Source organism: Bubalus kerabau, chromosome 16, assembly GCF_029407905.1.
Source record: "Bubalus kerabau isolate K-KA32 ecotype Philippines breed swamp buffalo chromosome 16, PCC_UOA_SB_1v2, whole genome shotgun sequence".
In the NCBI taxonomy this organism is placed as follows: domain Eukaryota; kingdom Metazoa; phylum Chordata; class Mammalia; order Artiodactyla; family Bovidae; genus Bubalus; species Bubalus kerabau.
Window position 1 is genome coordinate 48688834 of NC_073639.1, and position 17566 is coordinate 48706399.

Below are 17566 nucleotides of genomic sequence, written 5' to 3' on the forward strand. Positions count from 1 at the left end.
TTCTTTTTCAAATGTGCTTTATTTCTTTCTTTATAGTGAACTTTCTCTTCCTGTGTTTTATTTTTAAAAACTTTTTATTGAAGTATACTGATTTATAATGTTTCATGTATACAGCAAAGTGATTCAGATTTTTAAAATACACACATATATATTTTTTTTTCCCCCTTTTTCTGGCTGTGCCACATAGCTTGCAGGATCTTAGTTCCCTAAGCAGGAATCAAATGCGTACCCCCTACAGTGAAGCACAGAGTCCTAACCACTGGGCCACCAGGGAAATTAGTCACTAAGTCATGTCCGACTCTTCACACCCCATGGACTTGTACCCTGCCCAGTTCCTCTGTCCATGAGATTTCCCAGGCAAGAATATTGGAGTTGGGTTGCCGTTTCCTTCTCCAGGGGATCTTCCTGACCCAGGGATCAGGAAGTATTTCTTGTGTCTCCTGAATTGGCAGGTGAATTCAAGAACCACCAGGGAAGCCCGTGTGTGTGTGTGTGTACACATGTATTCTTTTTCAGATTCTTTCACATTATAGGTTATTACAAGGACTGAATGTAATTCTCTGTGCTATACAGTAGGTCCTTGTTTCTCATCCTGTGTTTTAGATTTTGTCTATTCACTTATCTTTAGCCTTATTTTACCATGTTTACTCCAGGAGGTTTATTCTCTGATGTTCTTAGGGTTCTCCTCCCACTGTGTCTGCTGTCAGTCATGGTAGGGTTTTTTTTTTTCCCCATGCTTTACAATTTTGAGACATTTTCTGGATGTGCCATGTGGCCTGTGGAAGCTTAGTTCCCTAATCAGGAATCGAACGTGCACCACCCCCTGCATTGGAAGCACAGAGTCTTAACCACTGGACATCTAGGGAAGTCCTGTCGCTCTGCAATTTTGGAATCTGCACTCTTCTTCAGCAGGAGGACCGTTGGTAGTTTGACAGTTTCTTCCTGGTTCCCCAAAAGCAATATGGGCCCGATGCCCCTTCTTACCTGGTTCCTTGGCTGAAGAGTCCCAGTGGAGACCTGTTAGTGCCTGTTATGATACACGCTCAGGGAAAATGCTTTCTTTGCCCAGAGTCCAAAATAGACATGGTGAGCAGACTTTTTGTAGTTTATTCTTTTATGGAGGCAGCTTTTGAGAGTCCTGCCTTTATTTGGGGCTCTGCATTTTGTCTCCCTTTTGTTGTGTGTAGCCTGCCCCTCCTTAAGGCAGCATGAGAAATGTGAGTTAAAGAGCTCACGGCACAGGCCTGAGGCCGCAAACCTCAGAAAGGCCTGCTGCATGGCTGCCCTTAGCCAGTGTCCAGGAACTTGGACTTCAGGAGGTTTCTCACCTTCCTCTAATAAGAATGGCTCACTCACTTGTGCTCAGGTTGTTTGTGCAAACAGTGTGGTTTGTGTTAAGCGCCCACTTTCCTTCCTGGAGTCTGGGTTTTGGTCCAGGCAGGCAGAGTTGCCTACGTGAGCAGCCCCCCGTAAGAACTCTGGGCACTGGGTCTCCATGAGCTTCCCTGGGGGACAGTGCTTTTCACAGCACTTCTCATGTGTTATCACAGCTTGTTGCTGGAAGAATGAAGCTCATCCCAGCTTGAACCTGGGCTCCTCCCGACTTTCCCCCAAGTGCCTTTGCCCTTTGCTCATTGAGCTCTGTCTTTCCCCTGTGAGTCACCAAATCTAGGGGTGGTCTTGGGGATCCCACACAGGGCCCAGCCTCTGCCAGACACCATTGAGTCAACTCACTGCTCTGATGTTGAGTCTTCTCATCACATTTGTTCTTTGGGGATAACTTAGAAGATCACATCTGCATTTACACGGATAGTTTTCTTATTTCATTTAGGATTTCCATGTGTTTGGTGTCAAGAGGGTTTTTGAGCTAAGAGCCTTGGCTGGAAACAAGTTGATTCATTGGTTTATAAAGTAATGCTGGAAACCATCTAGTATCACAGTTGAGAGCGTGATGTTTGGTCTCAGAGGACCCTCAGAGGGTCCATACTAACTTGAAGCTTCTCATATGTCAGATGAGGAATTGCAGGGACGTTGATGGTGTGTCACTTGCCTGCACTGTAGGGGCACTCGGGGCACCCAGGAAGTGTGGCTGTTGGTAATCTAGCAGGTCCCCCTACTTGCTAGCAGACGGGCTGTGCCATATGAGGCCACATATTACACATTTCTCTCCCAACCCCAGAGTTCTCTTGGGGTGGAGTCTGCTGTTTCCCATGCTGCGGTGCTCTGTCCTGTACCTCCAGGGTCTTGTGTGTTGGTGCCTGTCGTCTGTCGTCCATTTGGGACCCATGGTGTTTTCTCTGTTACTCTGTACAATCTCCAGTTTCCATCTTGGTCACCAGCCTTCACTTCTCTCCACTTTCTCTGTAGGTGTGTGATCAGATTAAGACCAAGCTCACCTCCCTGAAAGATGTTCCTAACCGAATTGAGTGTCCCCTCATCTACCACCTGGACGTGGGGGCCATGTACCCCAACATCATCTTGACAAATCGCCTGCAGGTGAGACACATTCTCATATCAGAATCAAGCTCTTTCTGCCTAAACCCTAATTGCTGTCTTCCTGTCCCCTCACAGCCCTCTGCCATGGTGGACGAGGCCACCTGTGCAGCCTGTGACTTCAACAAGCCTGGAGCGAACTGCCAGAGGAAGATGGCCTGGCAGTGGAGGGGAGAGTTCAGTGAGTGTCGGCCCTGGGGGGCTGCTCAGCAGGAAGCGGGTGGGCGGGTCTCTGTCACATCCTCTCTTCCCATCACTCCTTCTAGTGCCAGCCAGTCGCAGTGAGTATCATCGGATCCAGCACCAACTGGAGTCAGAGAAGTTCCCTCCCTTGACCCCCGAGGGCCCAGCCCGGGCCTTTCACGAGCTGTCCCGTGAGGAGCAGGCTAAATATGAGAAGCGGAGGCTGGCAGGTGAGCAGTTGGGCCATGTTGGTGTGTCACACCTTGAGGTCAGTCGAACCAGTTGTTGAAGTAGATGAGACCACTGTGAATTAGTTCGTCCTATAGGCTTCCTTTTGTCATTTATCCTTCTGCAAGTTTCTGGCTCCCAAACCCTCCTCCCTATAGTCTGTGTATTTGGTCTGTTCATACAGGGCTGCCCTTTGATGTGATTGATTAGGAACTTGTCTTTCTGAGTTTTCTGCTCCTTTGAGTTAACCAAAAAAACCCCATGTTTGTTGGCATCCATTGTCTAGCTTTCTTTGGCTGTGTCCAGGAGGCCTGTCCCCTGTGTGGAGTCTCATGTGCCCGCCATTCTCAATTGTGCTTCAGATTACTGCCGGAAGGCATACAAGAAAATCCACGTGACCAAGGTGGAAGAGCGTCTCACCACCATCTGCCAGCGGGAGAACTCCTTCTATGTGGACACTGTACGCGCTTTTCGGGACAGGCGCTATGAGTTCAAAGGTCTCCACAAGGTGAGCCTGACCTTTGTGAGGTTGGAGCAGGATCTAGTTTCTGAGGTGAAAATCCTTGCTCACCACTGTCTCGATGTGTTACTCCCAGTCTCTGAGCCCAGTGCATGCACTCGGACAATAAACATGCAGTTGTTTTTAACTTTGAAGAATTAAGGGCCTGGGGCCTCGAAGCTATTCTGAATGATTGCTTTTAAAATAATTATTTAGAGCAGTGATCAGCAAACTGCAGCTGGGCTGGCCATGTTTTCCTGGCCATAAGTTATGCTGGGCATAAGTTTTCCTGGGTCTGAGCTGCGTTTGCCCGCAGCAGGGAGGGAGCAGCAGAGACTGAGGGCGAGCACTGTACACATGTGGCCCTTTACTCTGCCAGCCTCTGACCGGGGGAGTGAGGGGAGTGTGTTTACTGACATGTTTTACCAGTAGGATTAGGGAAATACACAACAATACCTCAGTTGTAATATCAGCAGGTAATTGTTTTATATTTAAGCATATCGAGTTTTTTTCTGAGACCTTCCTTCACTGCTAGACTCATTCTTCACATCCTGAACTTCCCTGATAGACTGTCATCATCAGGCTTTGTTATTATCATTGTTAACTTAAATTTTTATTATGGTAAATATGTACAACATGAAATTTAACATTTTTAAGTGTACAGATCAGTGGCATTAAGTACATTTACATTGCAATTATTATTACCACCCATCTCCAGAACTCTTTATCTTGCAACACTGAAACACTGCACTCCCTTAACAATGATCCTCTATTCTGGTTTCTGTGGACTGTGAGCCTGGAAACCTCATGTAAGTGGATTTATACAGTATTTGTCCTTTTGTGACTAGGTTATTTCTCTTAGCCTAATGCCCTCAAGGTTCATTCGTGGTAGCATGTATCAGAATTTCCTTTTTAAGGCTGAATAATACTCCATTATATGGACATTTTGTTTATCCATTCACCCATCGATGGATAGTTGGGTTGCTTCCATGTTTTAGATATTTTGAATAATTCTGCTGTGAACATGGGTGTGCAGACATCTCTTTAAGATCCTACTTTTAGTTCTTTTGGGTATATACACAGAAGTGGAATTGCTGAATCATATGGTAATTGTATTTTTAATCTTTAGAGGAATCGTCCTACTGCCTCAGTTTATCTTAATTAAACTGTTGAGTTACGTGTCCATCTGTCTTCCTCATCAGATGAGTGTTGACAGTGTTGTGACTGTCCATTTTATTTTTTAGAATCTAACAGTGCCTGGCACATAGTAGGCACTCAGTAAATATCTTGTGGGGTTTTTTTTGTTGTTGTTGTTCTTTAAATTCCAAACTTGAAAAAAAATTTTTCTTCTCACATTGGATGGGAAAGTTACTGAGATATTTATGGCCTTCCCTGCATTTCTTTATCAGTCACTTTTACTAGGGACCTCCTGAGTAGCTGTTGTTCCCCTAAGTTAATAAGACACAGACGGGCCTGACTCCTTGTCCTGGGACACTTCTGGACGGCCATTCACGTCATGGAAGCTGCCAGTGCAGTGTCACAAGCCCGCCCCACAGTTCCTGTTAGCTAAGACTCATTTTTCATGGTGAAGCAGAAGGAGCTAATCTGCCAAACACAAGCCCCACAGCATGCTGGGGAGCTGAGCTGTCCATTGGCCTCTTAGAAGCTCAGCTTCCCAGGAGGTGCAGCTTGTGTGGATGCGAGAGATGGGTGTCACCATGTTGCGCCTCCCCCCCTCACCCCAGCCCCGACTGGCACTGGGCATTCCTGAGGTCCTTCATGCCCCTTCCCCACTCCCCTCAGCAGTAACAATCTGATGTCTTCCAGTGTGATACAAATTTTGTATCACTCAGCACGTTGGTTGAGCACCTGTTCTGTGCCAGACCCTTTTCTAGGTACTGAAAAGACATTAGGTGGGGAAGTAACAGTGAAATGTTCCGAAATGAAGGAGAATGCCCAGTCTTTGACCGCTGTGACAGCAGCTAGCCTAGCAAACAGAAGGAAATGCCACTCAGGCAGGAAGTGAGTTCAGATACCCCTGAGTCACATCCCTGTCTCACACTCCCTGGTGGTGACCATGTCTGCTTTATTGAGGTAAAATTGATGTGGGGTACGTCTGACCCTTTCAGGTGGGCAGTTCTATAGAGTTTGACAAATGCGTACACCTGTGTAACCACCACCACAGTGACGAGAACATTTCCTTCGCAATCATTTACAATAGCACACAGCCCTTGATAGCACAGCTGTGTCCATCTTCCAGCGGTTGGTATAGTATCTGATAAACAGTTGTTAGTCCATAAGTATTGGCTAAGGAGTAAATTGTTATTCCCAGATGTTGCCTCTAAGAATGTGCACTTTGCTTTCAGCCTGTCAGTGGTTTCTGAGTTCTGTTGTTTAAGAAACCCTATAACTCAGCCCATTGAGTGCATTAATAAGAGTAAATTAAGTAACAGGACTTGGATTGGGAGCCCCTGGACCTCTTTGGTGGAGTGACGCCCCTGCCTCTGTCACTGGTCTTGAGATGTAGATTTCATCTGCTTCTCCAGTTAGCTGCCAGGTTCTGGATTCTGTTCTGTGGGGGTTGAAATTGCCCTAAGTCTGAGGTGTCAAAGTGGGTTGTTGCTATCACAAAGTATTTTCTCCTAGTCCTTAGTTTCACAGGTAATAAAAATGTAATATTGATATGTTTCTTTGTGTTCATAAGTCCTTTCAGGATATCTGTCTTACACTGGGCAGTTCTAGATTGAAAGTGTTTCAGGGTAGGTGAGAACTAAGCATGCAGACACTATGGGGGACAAGCTGATGTATCCATGTTAAATATCTCAGGTGTAGTGATAGTGTTGAGGTTACATAGAATGTCACCTGGAAATTTTTTGCTGAAGTATTTAGGGGGGTCAGGTCATGATAGTTTCAACTTGCCTTTGGTGTTGCCAATAGAGTTTTTCTCTAGAATGGAATGAAGGAAATATGGTAAAAAAAAAAAGTATCAACAGTAACCCCTCTGGTATATGGTCTTTGTTGTAATTTTTTTTTTAAGTTTTCTTTAGATTTGAAAATTTCAAAATATCAAAACTTTGGGCCGATGTACAGAATGTGAGGTGGAAGAGTCTAGGAGGTGACAGTCTTTGTGTGGGTTGCAGGTGTGGAAAAAGAAGCTCTCCGCAGCCGTGGAGGTGGGGGACGCGGCGGAGGTGAAGCGTTGCAGGAACATGGAGGTCCTGTACGACTCCCTGCAGCTGGCGCACAAGTGCATCCTCAACTCCTTCTATGGCTACGTCATGCGCAAGGGGTAGGCACTTGCCTGGTGGGGCCTGTGGGCACGAGCAAGAGGGGAGAGTCGGGGCCTCGTTCAAGGAGTGCGGGAGAGGGGGGGTTGGTGGGGGTTGAGGTCACACTGACTCAGGGTTCTGGGAAGCTGGGGCATTAGCACTCCTGGACATGTTCTTCTGAGCATCCCGGGCTGCAGAGCGGTTTGGTAGTCTCTGGCATACGACTAGTGCATGCGTGCTCAGTCACGTCCAACTCTTTGTGACTCCATGGACTGTAGCCCACCAGACTCCTCTGTCCACGGAATTATCCTGGCAAGAATATTGGAGTGGGTTGCCACTTCCTTCTCCAGGGCATATGACTAGTGAGGGGTGTAAAGTCTTCTGAGAAGTCAAGATGCCCAGAAATGGGGGCATCCTAAAGCCAACATGGAGTGTGTTCCCAGGGTAGGGTGCCAAAGGAAGATGAGGCAAGGTGGGGCCTGAGTGTGTCCAGTGAACCAGCAGCTAGGTGGTTGGGACCTCGGCAGAGCAGGTCATTGAAGGTGAGGCCTAGCTGTTGTGGGTGGAACCCAGGAGGGTCAACATGGGTGGCCCTGGAAGAGCAAGGTGGTGGTAGGGCAGATTGGTTTGAGGGAAAGTGGCTTTGTTTATTTGTTGTTGCCTTTTAATGGCAGAGAGGGAGGGGCTGAGAGCAGGGCTAGCCTGAGCAGAGTTCCCTGGGGCAGGAGGGCCTGGCCTCGGGTCACTTGACACCTGTGAGACCTGATGTGAGTGCTGAGCCAGGTGGGCTGGTGTTTTGCCTGAGAAGTCAGAGGATGAGTGTGGGGTTTGGGAGAACAAGGAAGGCTTGAGGTGGTGCCTGGGAGAGTGGGAGGGAACTCGAGGGGGCTCTCTCAGCCACTGCCCTGGAGAGTCCTGCTGAGCTGAGGTCATGAGCTGTTGCCGTGGCAGCATGCTGCATCCTTTCAGAAGTTTCCTGAGCTGAGCACTGCTTAGAAGTAGGAACAGAGGAATATCCTCAGCACAGAGCTTAATCCCACCTTAGTTCTTCCCTGCTTCAGATATTCCCTCCTCCCAACCCTAACTCCTCTAACGTCCTTCTCGAGGGTGCCCCTCCCACCCCTCAGCTGTGACTGTCCCCCCAGGGCCCGCTGGTACTCCATGGAGATGGCTGGCATTGTCTGCTTCACAGGGGCCAACATCATCACCCAGGCACGGGAGCTGATCGAGCAAATCGGGTGAGTGCTGCACTTGGTCACCAGCTGTTGAGACTTGGCGGGGGCACGGCCTGAGGTGAAGAGGCTGGACGCAGGGGCTGAGAAGGAACAAGCTGGTGACGATAGAGCTGGAAATGCTGGAGATGGGAAGGTGTTTCGTTTTGTGGGTTCCCAGCCAGGAGGAACCTCATCCACTGTCAGGCATTGACACAGGGTTCTTGCTCTGTAGACATCCATGCCCATCATTCATGTGGTCTCATTTCTCTGTTTCTCTGAAGGAGGCCCTTAGAGCTGGACACAGATGGAATATGGTGTGTCCTGCCCAACAGCTTCCCCGAAAACTTTGTCATCAAGACCACCAATGTGAAAAAGCCCAAGGTGACCATCTCTTACCCTGGGGCTATGTTAAACATCATGGTCAAGGTGAGCCTGCATGTCTAGCAAGAACCTATTGTCTGGGGTGGGGTTCTTCGTGCCACCTCTCTTGATAGGAGTGTGGGAAAGCGGAAAGCGTTGGCCCTTACGCTGAGGTGCTCCCCTTTCTGAGTGGGTGCTCCCATTTCTGAATGTCTCTGACTTTCAGATTATCTTTCTCTAGCCTGAACATCTTGTCCAGAGATGTTGTGTTCAAAAGTTACCTGTGTCTCTGTTCCTATTTAGCATAATGACCAGACTTACAGCAAAATTGGAAAAACAGAACAAGAATTCCTGTATATCCTTTAGCCTGCTTCTCTTTATTTTTTTATTTGGCTGTGATGGGTCTTAGTTGTGGCACATGGGATCTCCGTTGCATCATCTGGGGTCTTTTTTTGTGGTGCATGGGCTTTGGAGCTCGCAGGCTCAGTAGTTTGTGGCACACGGGCTTAGCTACCCTGTGGCACATGGGCTGTTTCCAAACCAGGGATCTGACCCACGTCTCCTGCATTGCAAGGCAGATTCCTAATTACTAGACCACCAGGGAAGTCCTGCCTGTTTCTATTTATCTTCTATAAACCCCAGTGTAATTGTCAGAACTGAGAAGTCATGCCAGCACCACACCGTACAGCTTTGTTTGTATTTCTCAGCTTTTCCAGGACTACACCCTGCATTTGGCCAGCCTGTCTCCTTAGTCCCCCTCCAGCCTGGCAGCCCCCTTGGTCTTTCCAGTCTGTTATGACCCAGACACTCTGGTGAATACTTGTCAGGTGCTTTGTGGACTAACCCTCCATTTGAATTTGTCCCTTGTTCTTCGTTACTAGATTGAGGTTATTTGGGTCTTTTGGAGGAAAAAAAACAGATATGTGCTCCATGTTGGCATTCTTGCGGGGCAGAGTCAGGATCAGCACTCCTGCTGGCTTCCCAGCTATCACGTTACAGGAACTAGTCCATGAGTCCACACTCCCAAGAGGAGTGGCAGACCCCAGCCACACAGCAAAGCATCCCAGTAATTAGTAAAGACTGTGGAGGAGATACTCTCCTCTGCACTGAGAACCTGCAGATGCGCTGTTTCACTGTGAACCTTCGCCCTCTGGTTTTAGCACTGGGAGTATCCTGTCACAGTGGGCATCAGTCTGCCCAAGGCTACTCTGTATTTCCCTCATTCTTTGTACATTATTAATTGGAACCTTTTGTAAGGAAGAGTTGTCACACTTCTCTCCTACTTTTGTTGTTAAGTCACTCAGTCCTGTCCAACTCTTTTGTGACCCCACGTACTTACTGTAGCCCTCCAGGCTCCTTTGTCCATGAAATTCTCCAGACAAGAATAATGAAGTGGGTTGCCATTCCTTTCTCCAGGGGATCTTCCCAACCCAGGGATTGAACCCAAGTCTCCTGCTCGGTGGGCAGATTCTTTACCACTGTATCAATTCCTCTTACCTTCTGGGAAGCCCCTTTCTCCTACTTAGTCTCTCACTTATCACTTTATTGAGTCATTTGTTAGGTCATTGTGGGTGTGTGGGTGTTTGCTGTGTGGGGTAACAACCCAGTTCCATCCTGGTGTGTTTTGATACTCAGCTTATTCCACTTTGGTCACTAGGGGCTCCCTCACATTAGCCCCCTGTGTCCTTGAGACACACCCTGTTATGTGGTTTGGATTTGGGTTTTGGGGGAGCTTTACTTCCTGGGAATACAAGACACTCCAGCCTCTTGTATTTCCCCTGTCCCACCTTGGAATCACCCATTTCTCCAAGGAGGCCAGGTTCCTTTTATTAGTAAGCGGTGGTAGAAACCAAGATGGGGTGTCTCTGCTGCTCACAGCAGATTGGCTAGGAAGTTGTGTGTGTGTGTAATAACCCCACATGTGTGTCTATATTTATTTCTCTGTTTATCTGCATACACATTTAAATAGATATAACATGAGCATATCGATATATCCGGCTCCAGACTATTCTCCTTTCCTTATTAGTGAGTCCTTTGTCCTATCTCTGATTTTCCCAGTGTGTGTATTTATTTGTTCAACCCTAGTATTTGTGTAAAGTAGGTTCAGAGCCGTGTGTCTGTGAGCAGTCAGCCCACCAGCTGCCGTACAGTGTTCAGTCTTTAATCTTACACCACCCACACCATGTGAGATTTGCCAGAGTTACTTAAGCCAGCCCTCTGGCAGGGTTCTGTCAAGCCATGATAGTGCAGTTGAGTTCGTTTGTTCCAATCGGCAGGCGTTCTTGGGGTCCGCCTAGATCCTAGTTGAACGTTGTTTCATTTGCTTCCGGTAAGATTCACTGTGTTGTTGTTGTTATTCATTTCTTTACTTTTGGATCTTTGTTACTGGCATGGGCTTCCCATTGCCGCGGCTTCTTTTGTCGTGGAGCGCAAGCTCGAGGGTGCGTGGGCTGCGGTAGTCGCAGCACATGGGCTCGGGAGTTGTGGCACAGGCTTAGTTGCCGCTCAGCACGTGGAATCTTTCCAGACCAGGGATCGACCTGTGTCTCTGCACTGACAGGCAGATTCTTATGCACTGTACCACCAGGGAAGTCCAAAATTCATGCTTTACAGGGAGCACTTCTATGGGTTTTGACCCAGACGTAGAGGCGTGTGTCCACCATCACAGAGCAACATAGAACAGCCTGCCACCCCAAAGGCTCCTGGGCCCTGCCCCTTTGTTGTCGGCCCTTCTCGTTAGGCCCAGCCCTGGTTCCCCCATGTGCTCTTTTGTGCAATAGTTTTGCCTTTTCCAGTGTGTTCTGTGAATTGAAACATGCTGTGTAACCTTGGTAGACCAAGCATGAAGCACTTTGGTTCATCCATGTTGGACATATGTCAGAACTTGATCCCTTTCTCTTGCCAAGTGGTGTCCGTTGTATGGAAGAGCCCCAGCTTGCTGATCCATCCACCCACCCTTTAGAGGGCAGCTGGTCGTCTCCAGGTTAGGGTGATGATGAGTGAGGCCAACCCCCTCTTCACTCTTGCTTGGCAGGAAGGCTTCACCAATGATCAGTACCAGGAGCTGGCTGAGCCTTCTTCACTAACCTACGTCACTCGCTCAGAGAACAGCATCTTTTTCGAGGTTGATGGGCCCTACCTTGCCATGATCCTTCCAGCCTCCAAGGAAGAAGGCAAGAAACTGAAGAAGAGGTAGGAATCCCACTGTCTTTATGCTTGGGAAAGGTCTAACAACTCCTCTAGTAAATGGACCAGGACCCACAATAGGAACAGACCTCGGTTCTGGTTTCTTGACCTTTTTGATTCAATTTGGAAATCTTTTCTTGACACCCACAAACTCTGTTCTCCACCTGTTATATTCTGGTTCTACAGATTGCAGGCCCTAAGTCATTTTCATTTTGGAGATCAGGGTAGAGAGATGTTTGCTGCTTGATGGATGCTAGAAGGGAGGATGAGAAAGGGAAGGAAAAAGGCAGAGGGGTGATGAGAAGCAGCTAGCATCCCAGGCTCTCTCCTCTGCTCTCTTTGCCTATGTTTCTAGGTATGCCGTGTTCAATGAGGATGGTTCCCTGGCTGAGCTCAAGGGCTTTGAGGTCAAACGCCGTGGGGAGCTGCAGCTGATTAAAATCTTCCAGTCCTCAGTGTTTGAGGCCTTTCTTAAGGGCAGCACCTTAGAAGAAGTGTATGGCTCTGTCGCCAAGGTGGCTGATTACTGGCTGGACGTACTATACAGCAAGGTAAGGCTCCTCATCTGGCTCTGAGGGTCCTGCAGTCAGAGTCCTGGTAAGCAAGGTGACAGATGAACTCAAGGCTAATTCTGATGAAATCCCGTAACTTCCTTAGTGCCAGGGCTACCCCGAATCCCCCTTAAGTTTTGTGTCCAGTGACAGAAATCTGTGAAGGAAACAAATATTAGCATGATAATGAGCCAGTTGTAAGCTGTTCGACCTCAGACAGGCCCCTTGGGCTCCTCCTCATCATTGAAGAAAGTGGCTGGTTCCTCGGTTGGTCCATCTGCTGTCCAACCTGCCCATGTCTCTCTTCTTTTCTCCCTCCTGGCTCGTCCTTTCCCTGTGTTTCTCTTCCTTTTAGGACAAAAATCAATTCTTTGTCTTTCCTATTATTCTGCAGTCCTGGTACTAAAAACTCAATAAATGTTTCTTGATATTTTCCTGCACAGTTTAATAAAAGTTAAGGTTTTGTGTGTGGTGTGTTGCTGTGCAGTGGTGTGAGACAGCCCTGTTACACCACTGCCTTCAGCTCATCAGGCTAGATAAACGCAGTTTCACATGGAGAAAGTCTTGGGTGAGCTCAGGCTGGTGCTCCCTTCCTCTGTATGATATTTTTGCTCGTTGCCTCTCTCTCCAGGCAGCTAACATGCCTGATTCCGAACTGTTCGAGCTGATCTCCGAGAACCGTTCCATGTCTCGGAAGCTGGAAGATTATGGGGAGCAGAAGTCGACATCCATCAGCACGGCCAAGCGCCTGGCTGAGTTCCTGGGAGATCAGATGGTGAAGGATGCAGGGCTGAGCTGCCGCTACATCATCTCCCGGAAGCCTGAGGGGTCTCCAGTCACAGAGAGGTAAGGGTTTTCAGCGTCAAGGAAGGAATTCCTTAAGGGTCTTGGTTGCTCTCTGAAAACCTGTATCTTCTGTAGAGCCTCTGTCCCTCCATAGAGAGATGAGCTTCCTTAAACAGGGCAAGGGTAGTCAGGACTCAGAAGAAGGAGGAACCAGGCCTTGGACTTCCTTCAGAGCAGATGCCGGGAAGGCTGCTGGGGCCCTGGTGGGAATCCTGAGAGGGTATAGTGAGCTTGTCCACTCAGAGCCCAGAGAATCTGGGTTCTTGGGTGGGCAGACTGAGAGTACCCTCTCAGTCAGGCATAGGGCAGTGGGAATGTCTTGGAGGGTCTGCTACAATGAGTGTAACACAAGGTCCAGTTCAGGTTTAGGACAGAGCTCTGGGTCACTCACACACAAGCAGACTGATGCTGCACTCCTCGAGTTGGGATTATTGAACCACAGCTACATGTTACCACACTGACAGCAAGAAAAGCAGGGTGATGCATGAAGGCAGAGTGTACTTCTGTCTATTTAAGTTTACACACAGGGAAAGTACAATTGGAGTACTATAAAAGCATGTAGGGGATTGATAAGCACCAAGATAAACACTTTATTTACTTCTATATTAGGAGAGTCGACAGAGCTACACAGGGGACTTCATCGTCATCTTTATTTTTCATCCATGACAAGAAAATGGCATGGCCGGTTTGATAGAACTAGGTGGTGGGTGCACAGGTTTCTGTTCTTTCTAAGTTTCTTTATGATATTTCAAAATAACAAATACTTCTTCCAGTGAGAGAAAGAGGGGTAGTGAGTTGCCGTGTTGCTTTGCTAGTGATGTGAAAACTGGTTTCATTTTCAGGCAGGCGGTGGTCTCTGTCTATATTTTACCCAATGAATAACATTTTTAATGTTTATTTATATACATGCACATGAATATATAATTTATGTAAATACATCTGTAAATAGCTCTGATAACAGTGGTCAGACATACACCAGGTGGCCAATGGTGAGGGGTGGTGCATGAAATCATGACATTTTAATATGAAGTATTAATATTTATTATGATAAACATCAGATACAGGTATAGTTTATACAAAATAACTACATGAACTAAAAACATAGGTTACAAAGTAGGTCATAAGTACTTAGTTCCATGTAAACTACAGGAGATTTTCACATTTCTGAGTTTTTTATCTCTTCTCGACCAGGGCCATTCCACTGGCCATTTTCCAGGCAGAGCCCACAGTGAGGAAGCACTTTCTCCGGAAATGGCTAAAGAGTTCTTCTCTTCAGGACTTTGATATTCGGACAGTGAGTGCTGATTTTTTTTCCTACTCTTAGAAATTGAGGAGGAAAACCAGATAGGGCAGCGAATACCAGACTCGGGTCATGATTTTGTCTGGGGACTTCACTCTTGATTTCCTCTTTTCTATTATGGAATACATGAATAAATAGTTACACTTTAGGGAAAACCTGGAAAAGCTAGATGCTGGGGAGGCCTTTTTAACTGTTCTCTGGGATGGACTAAGGCTTCGGGTCTGGCACAAGGTTCTACTGCTGGCTCCTTTACTTGCTCTGATCCTGGGGGATCATTTAAACTCTCCACTTCCATGTCCTCCTCTGTGAAATGGGGCCTTTCAGAAAGCATAGAATTTCTAAGAGGATTAAATAAAACACATGAAGCATTCAGCACAGTGCCTGGCATGGTGTGTTGCTGCTCTTCTGCTTTTCTCATGCACTCCATTGCTGGTTTCCTGCCTGCTCAGATTCTGGATTGGGACTACTACATTGAGCGGCTGGGGAGTGCCATACAGAAGATCATCACGATCCCTGCGGCCCTGCAGCAGGTGAGGCTGAGACCAGCAGAAACGGAGCCCAGTGTGAAACCTGGACCTGATTAAACTAACAGAGTCAGACAAGTGATCAGTATCGCCTTCATGTAGGTGAAGAACCCAGTACCGCGTGTCAAACACCCTGACTGGCTGCACAAAAAACTGCTAGAGAAGAATGATGTCTACAAGCAGAAGAAGATCAGTGAGCTCTTCGTCCTTGAGGGCAAGAGACAGGTAATGGGGCCTGGCCCAGGACAGCAGAGGCTGTGACAGTCGGGGCTGGGGCTGGGTCCTGTGGGCACCAGTCTCCATACTGCTGCTCATCATTTTGGATGCTTCCATTCAAGCATCTGGAATGTTTTTTTCTTTCTAAAAATACATATCTTGATACTTAACCCTTTAGTTCTTCTCTGTGTTCTTCTGTGATAGGAGGCTTTGTAATGCATCACTTTAGGATGAAAAGCTATCTCCATATATGATGTACTAAATAGACTCAGTAACTTGGAATGCATCACTTCATCTTGAGACTTCAGTTTTCTAAACTATAAAAAAAGCTGTTAGAAATGCAAAAAAATACTAAAGACCAGTGTAATGAAAAACATAGCTAAAATCAGAAGAGCAAGAAGAAAATTCTCAGATGCTAAAAATGGAAACTGAGCTTTAAACCAGAGAGTATACAAACTCACCTGCTAAAAACCAGATCCTCAGACTGAATTTTAAAATCAGTTATTTTCATGAGTTATACCTAAAAGGTCTCAAAAAAATTAGAAGGATGCAAAAACATATATATCAAGTAAATATTAACCAAAGCAAAGGTGATGTAGCTATATTAATGCAAGACCAAAAAAAAATTAAGTTAAAAAGTATTAGTAATGATAACGATGATATTAAATACTACTAAAAGTAGTCAAATTTCACTAGAAATATTTAGTAATTCTAATAGTTTAGCTTCAAATTAAATAATGTGAAAATTTACTTAACTATTAGAAAAAAATTGACATCTAATCAGTTTAGGATTTTAACACATCTCTCGATTGATCAAGCAGACCGAAAACTAGTAAAAATATGTAAGGTTAGAATGACAGAATTGCTAACTAGATTTAGTTAACAAATAGAGCTTTGCACTCAGTAATTAAAGAATACACATTCTTTTTAAGAACACCTAAAATAAGACTGAATGCTGCAAAGCAAATTGTAACAGATTCCAAATAATTTGTATATATACAGATCATGTTGTTTGGAAACCATAAAGAAATATATTTATAAATAACTCATGGATCAAGAAGTCACAATGGAAATTAGAAATACTGAATGAAAATACTATTAAAATTTGTAGTTTGCAACTAAAGAAGACTATAAATAGCACATAATCTATTTTAATACATAGAAAAGAAAAACCAATAGAAAATTAAGTAACTTCCAACTGAAAAATTCAGAAACAGTAGAAACCAAGAAAGTAGAAAGAAGTTATAAAGGCAAGAGCAGCAATGAATGAAACAATGAAGCCAAAACCTTTATATTTGAAAAGACTTATGAAATAGATAAATCTTTGCCAAGATAGATATTTCAGGTTTTGTGTTAATGAAAACAGATTATCAGTGCAGCTATTATAAAGGCTAAAAAAAATAAAGACTGAATTATCTTTCCTAAACAATTGGAAAACTTAGATGGAATGGACAGTATCCTAGAAGAGTTATTCAAATTAGCCTAAGAAACAATAGAAAAACTGAACAGAACTTCAAGCATTAAAAAGAAACAAATACTGGGCCCAAATGGTTTCTCAGAGGGATTTTATCAAACTTTTAAAAAAAAATTTTTTTGGTAGTGCTGGGTCTTCGTTGCTACGTGTGGACTTCTTTAGTTGTGGCAGGTGGCGGGGGCTACTCGTCATTGTGGTATGCAGGCTTCTCATTGCGGCAGCTTCTCGAGTTGCAGAGCATGGCCTCTAGGAACATGGGCTCAGTATTTGGGGCTCCTGCGACCTAGAGTGCCACTAGTTGTGCAAGGAATGGCAGGTGTTAACTTCAGAAATCTGCTACTTTAGTGATACAGGAATCAAACTGCTCCACATTTGGGATCCTCCCAGACCAGGGATCAAACCTGTGTCCTCTGCTTTGTCAAGCAGATTCTTCACCACTGAGCCACCAGGGAAGCCCCCTACCAAACTTTTTAAACAAATGATTCCAGAGAATTAAAAAAAAGAAGGTCCTTAACTCATTTGGTTGGTTTCGTCTGGTGGCTCAGACGGTAAAGCATCTGCCTGCAATGCGGGAGACCCAGGTTCGATTCCTGATTTGGGAAGATCCCCTGGAGAAGGAAATGGCAATCCACTCCAGCACTCTTGCCTGGAGAATCCCATGGATGGAGGATCCTGATAGGCTACAGTCCATGGGGTCGCAAAGAGTCGAACAGGACTGAGCGACTTCACTTTCACTAGCTCATTTGGTAATCTTTATAACTTTTGTTACCCTGGTAACAAACTAACAAGCCAGGAAAAGGAAGGCCATTGACAGATAGAACTATAGGTACAAAAATAGTAACAAACTAAATTTTGCACTGTGTAAAGACAGTAACATTGTGTCCAAGTATGATTTATGCAAGGAATGGCAGGTGTTAACTTCAGAAATCTGCTAATTTAGTTCATTTTAGGAAAAATCAATTCATCACGAAGAGAAGACTTATGGTGTCATTTTCAATAGAGTCAAGAAGGAACATTTGATAAACTTTAATGTCTGTTCATGATAAAACTTGGAACAGTCAAAATCAGAAAAGATGACATATTTCTCTGATAAAGTCCATCTGTTGAAACTCAATAGCACACATCATATTTAATGGCACAACATTAGAATCATTGAAGTGAGGAAGAGGAAATGGATGCCTGTTAGTTACCACCACTTCTATTCAAAATTGTTTGGAAGTCCT

The 17566-nt window shown here is 45.7% G+C and overlaps 1 protein-coding gene across 1 annotated transcript in view; it reads left to right on the forward strand.

Annotated features, from left to right (window-relative positions):
• Positions 1–17566, forward strand: part of POLE (DNA polymerase epsilon, catalytic subunit) — a 57169-nt gene that overhangs the window by 14431 nt on the left and 25172 nt on the right. The window contains exons 17-29 of the mRNA XM_055550113.1: positions 2368–2496; positions 2572–2674; positions 2760–2906; positions 3267–3412; positions 6544–6692; positions 7818–7910; positions 8168–8312; positions 11281–11438; positions 11788–11983; positions 12615–12829; positions 14021–14123; positions 14579–14659; positions 14756–14878. Coding sequence (XP_055406088.1) covers positions 2368–2496; positions 2572–2674; positions 2760–2906; positions 3267–3412; positions 6544–6692; positions 7818–7910; positions 8168–8312; positions 11281–11438; positions 11788–11983; positions 12615–12829; positions 14021–14123; positions 14579–14659; positions 14756–14878 — 1788 coding nt within the window. The remainder of the gene's footprint in view (positions 1–2367; positions 2497–2571; positions 2675–2759; positions 2907–3266; positions 3413–6543; positions 6693–7817; positions 7911–8167; positions 8313–11280; positions 11439–11787; positions 11984–12614; positions 12830–14020; positions 14124–14578; positions 14660–14755; positions 14879–17566) is intronic.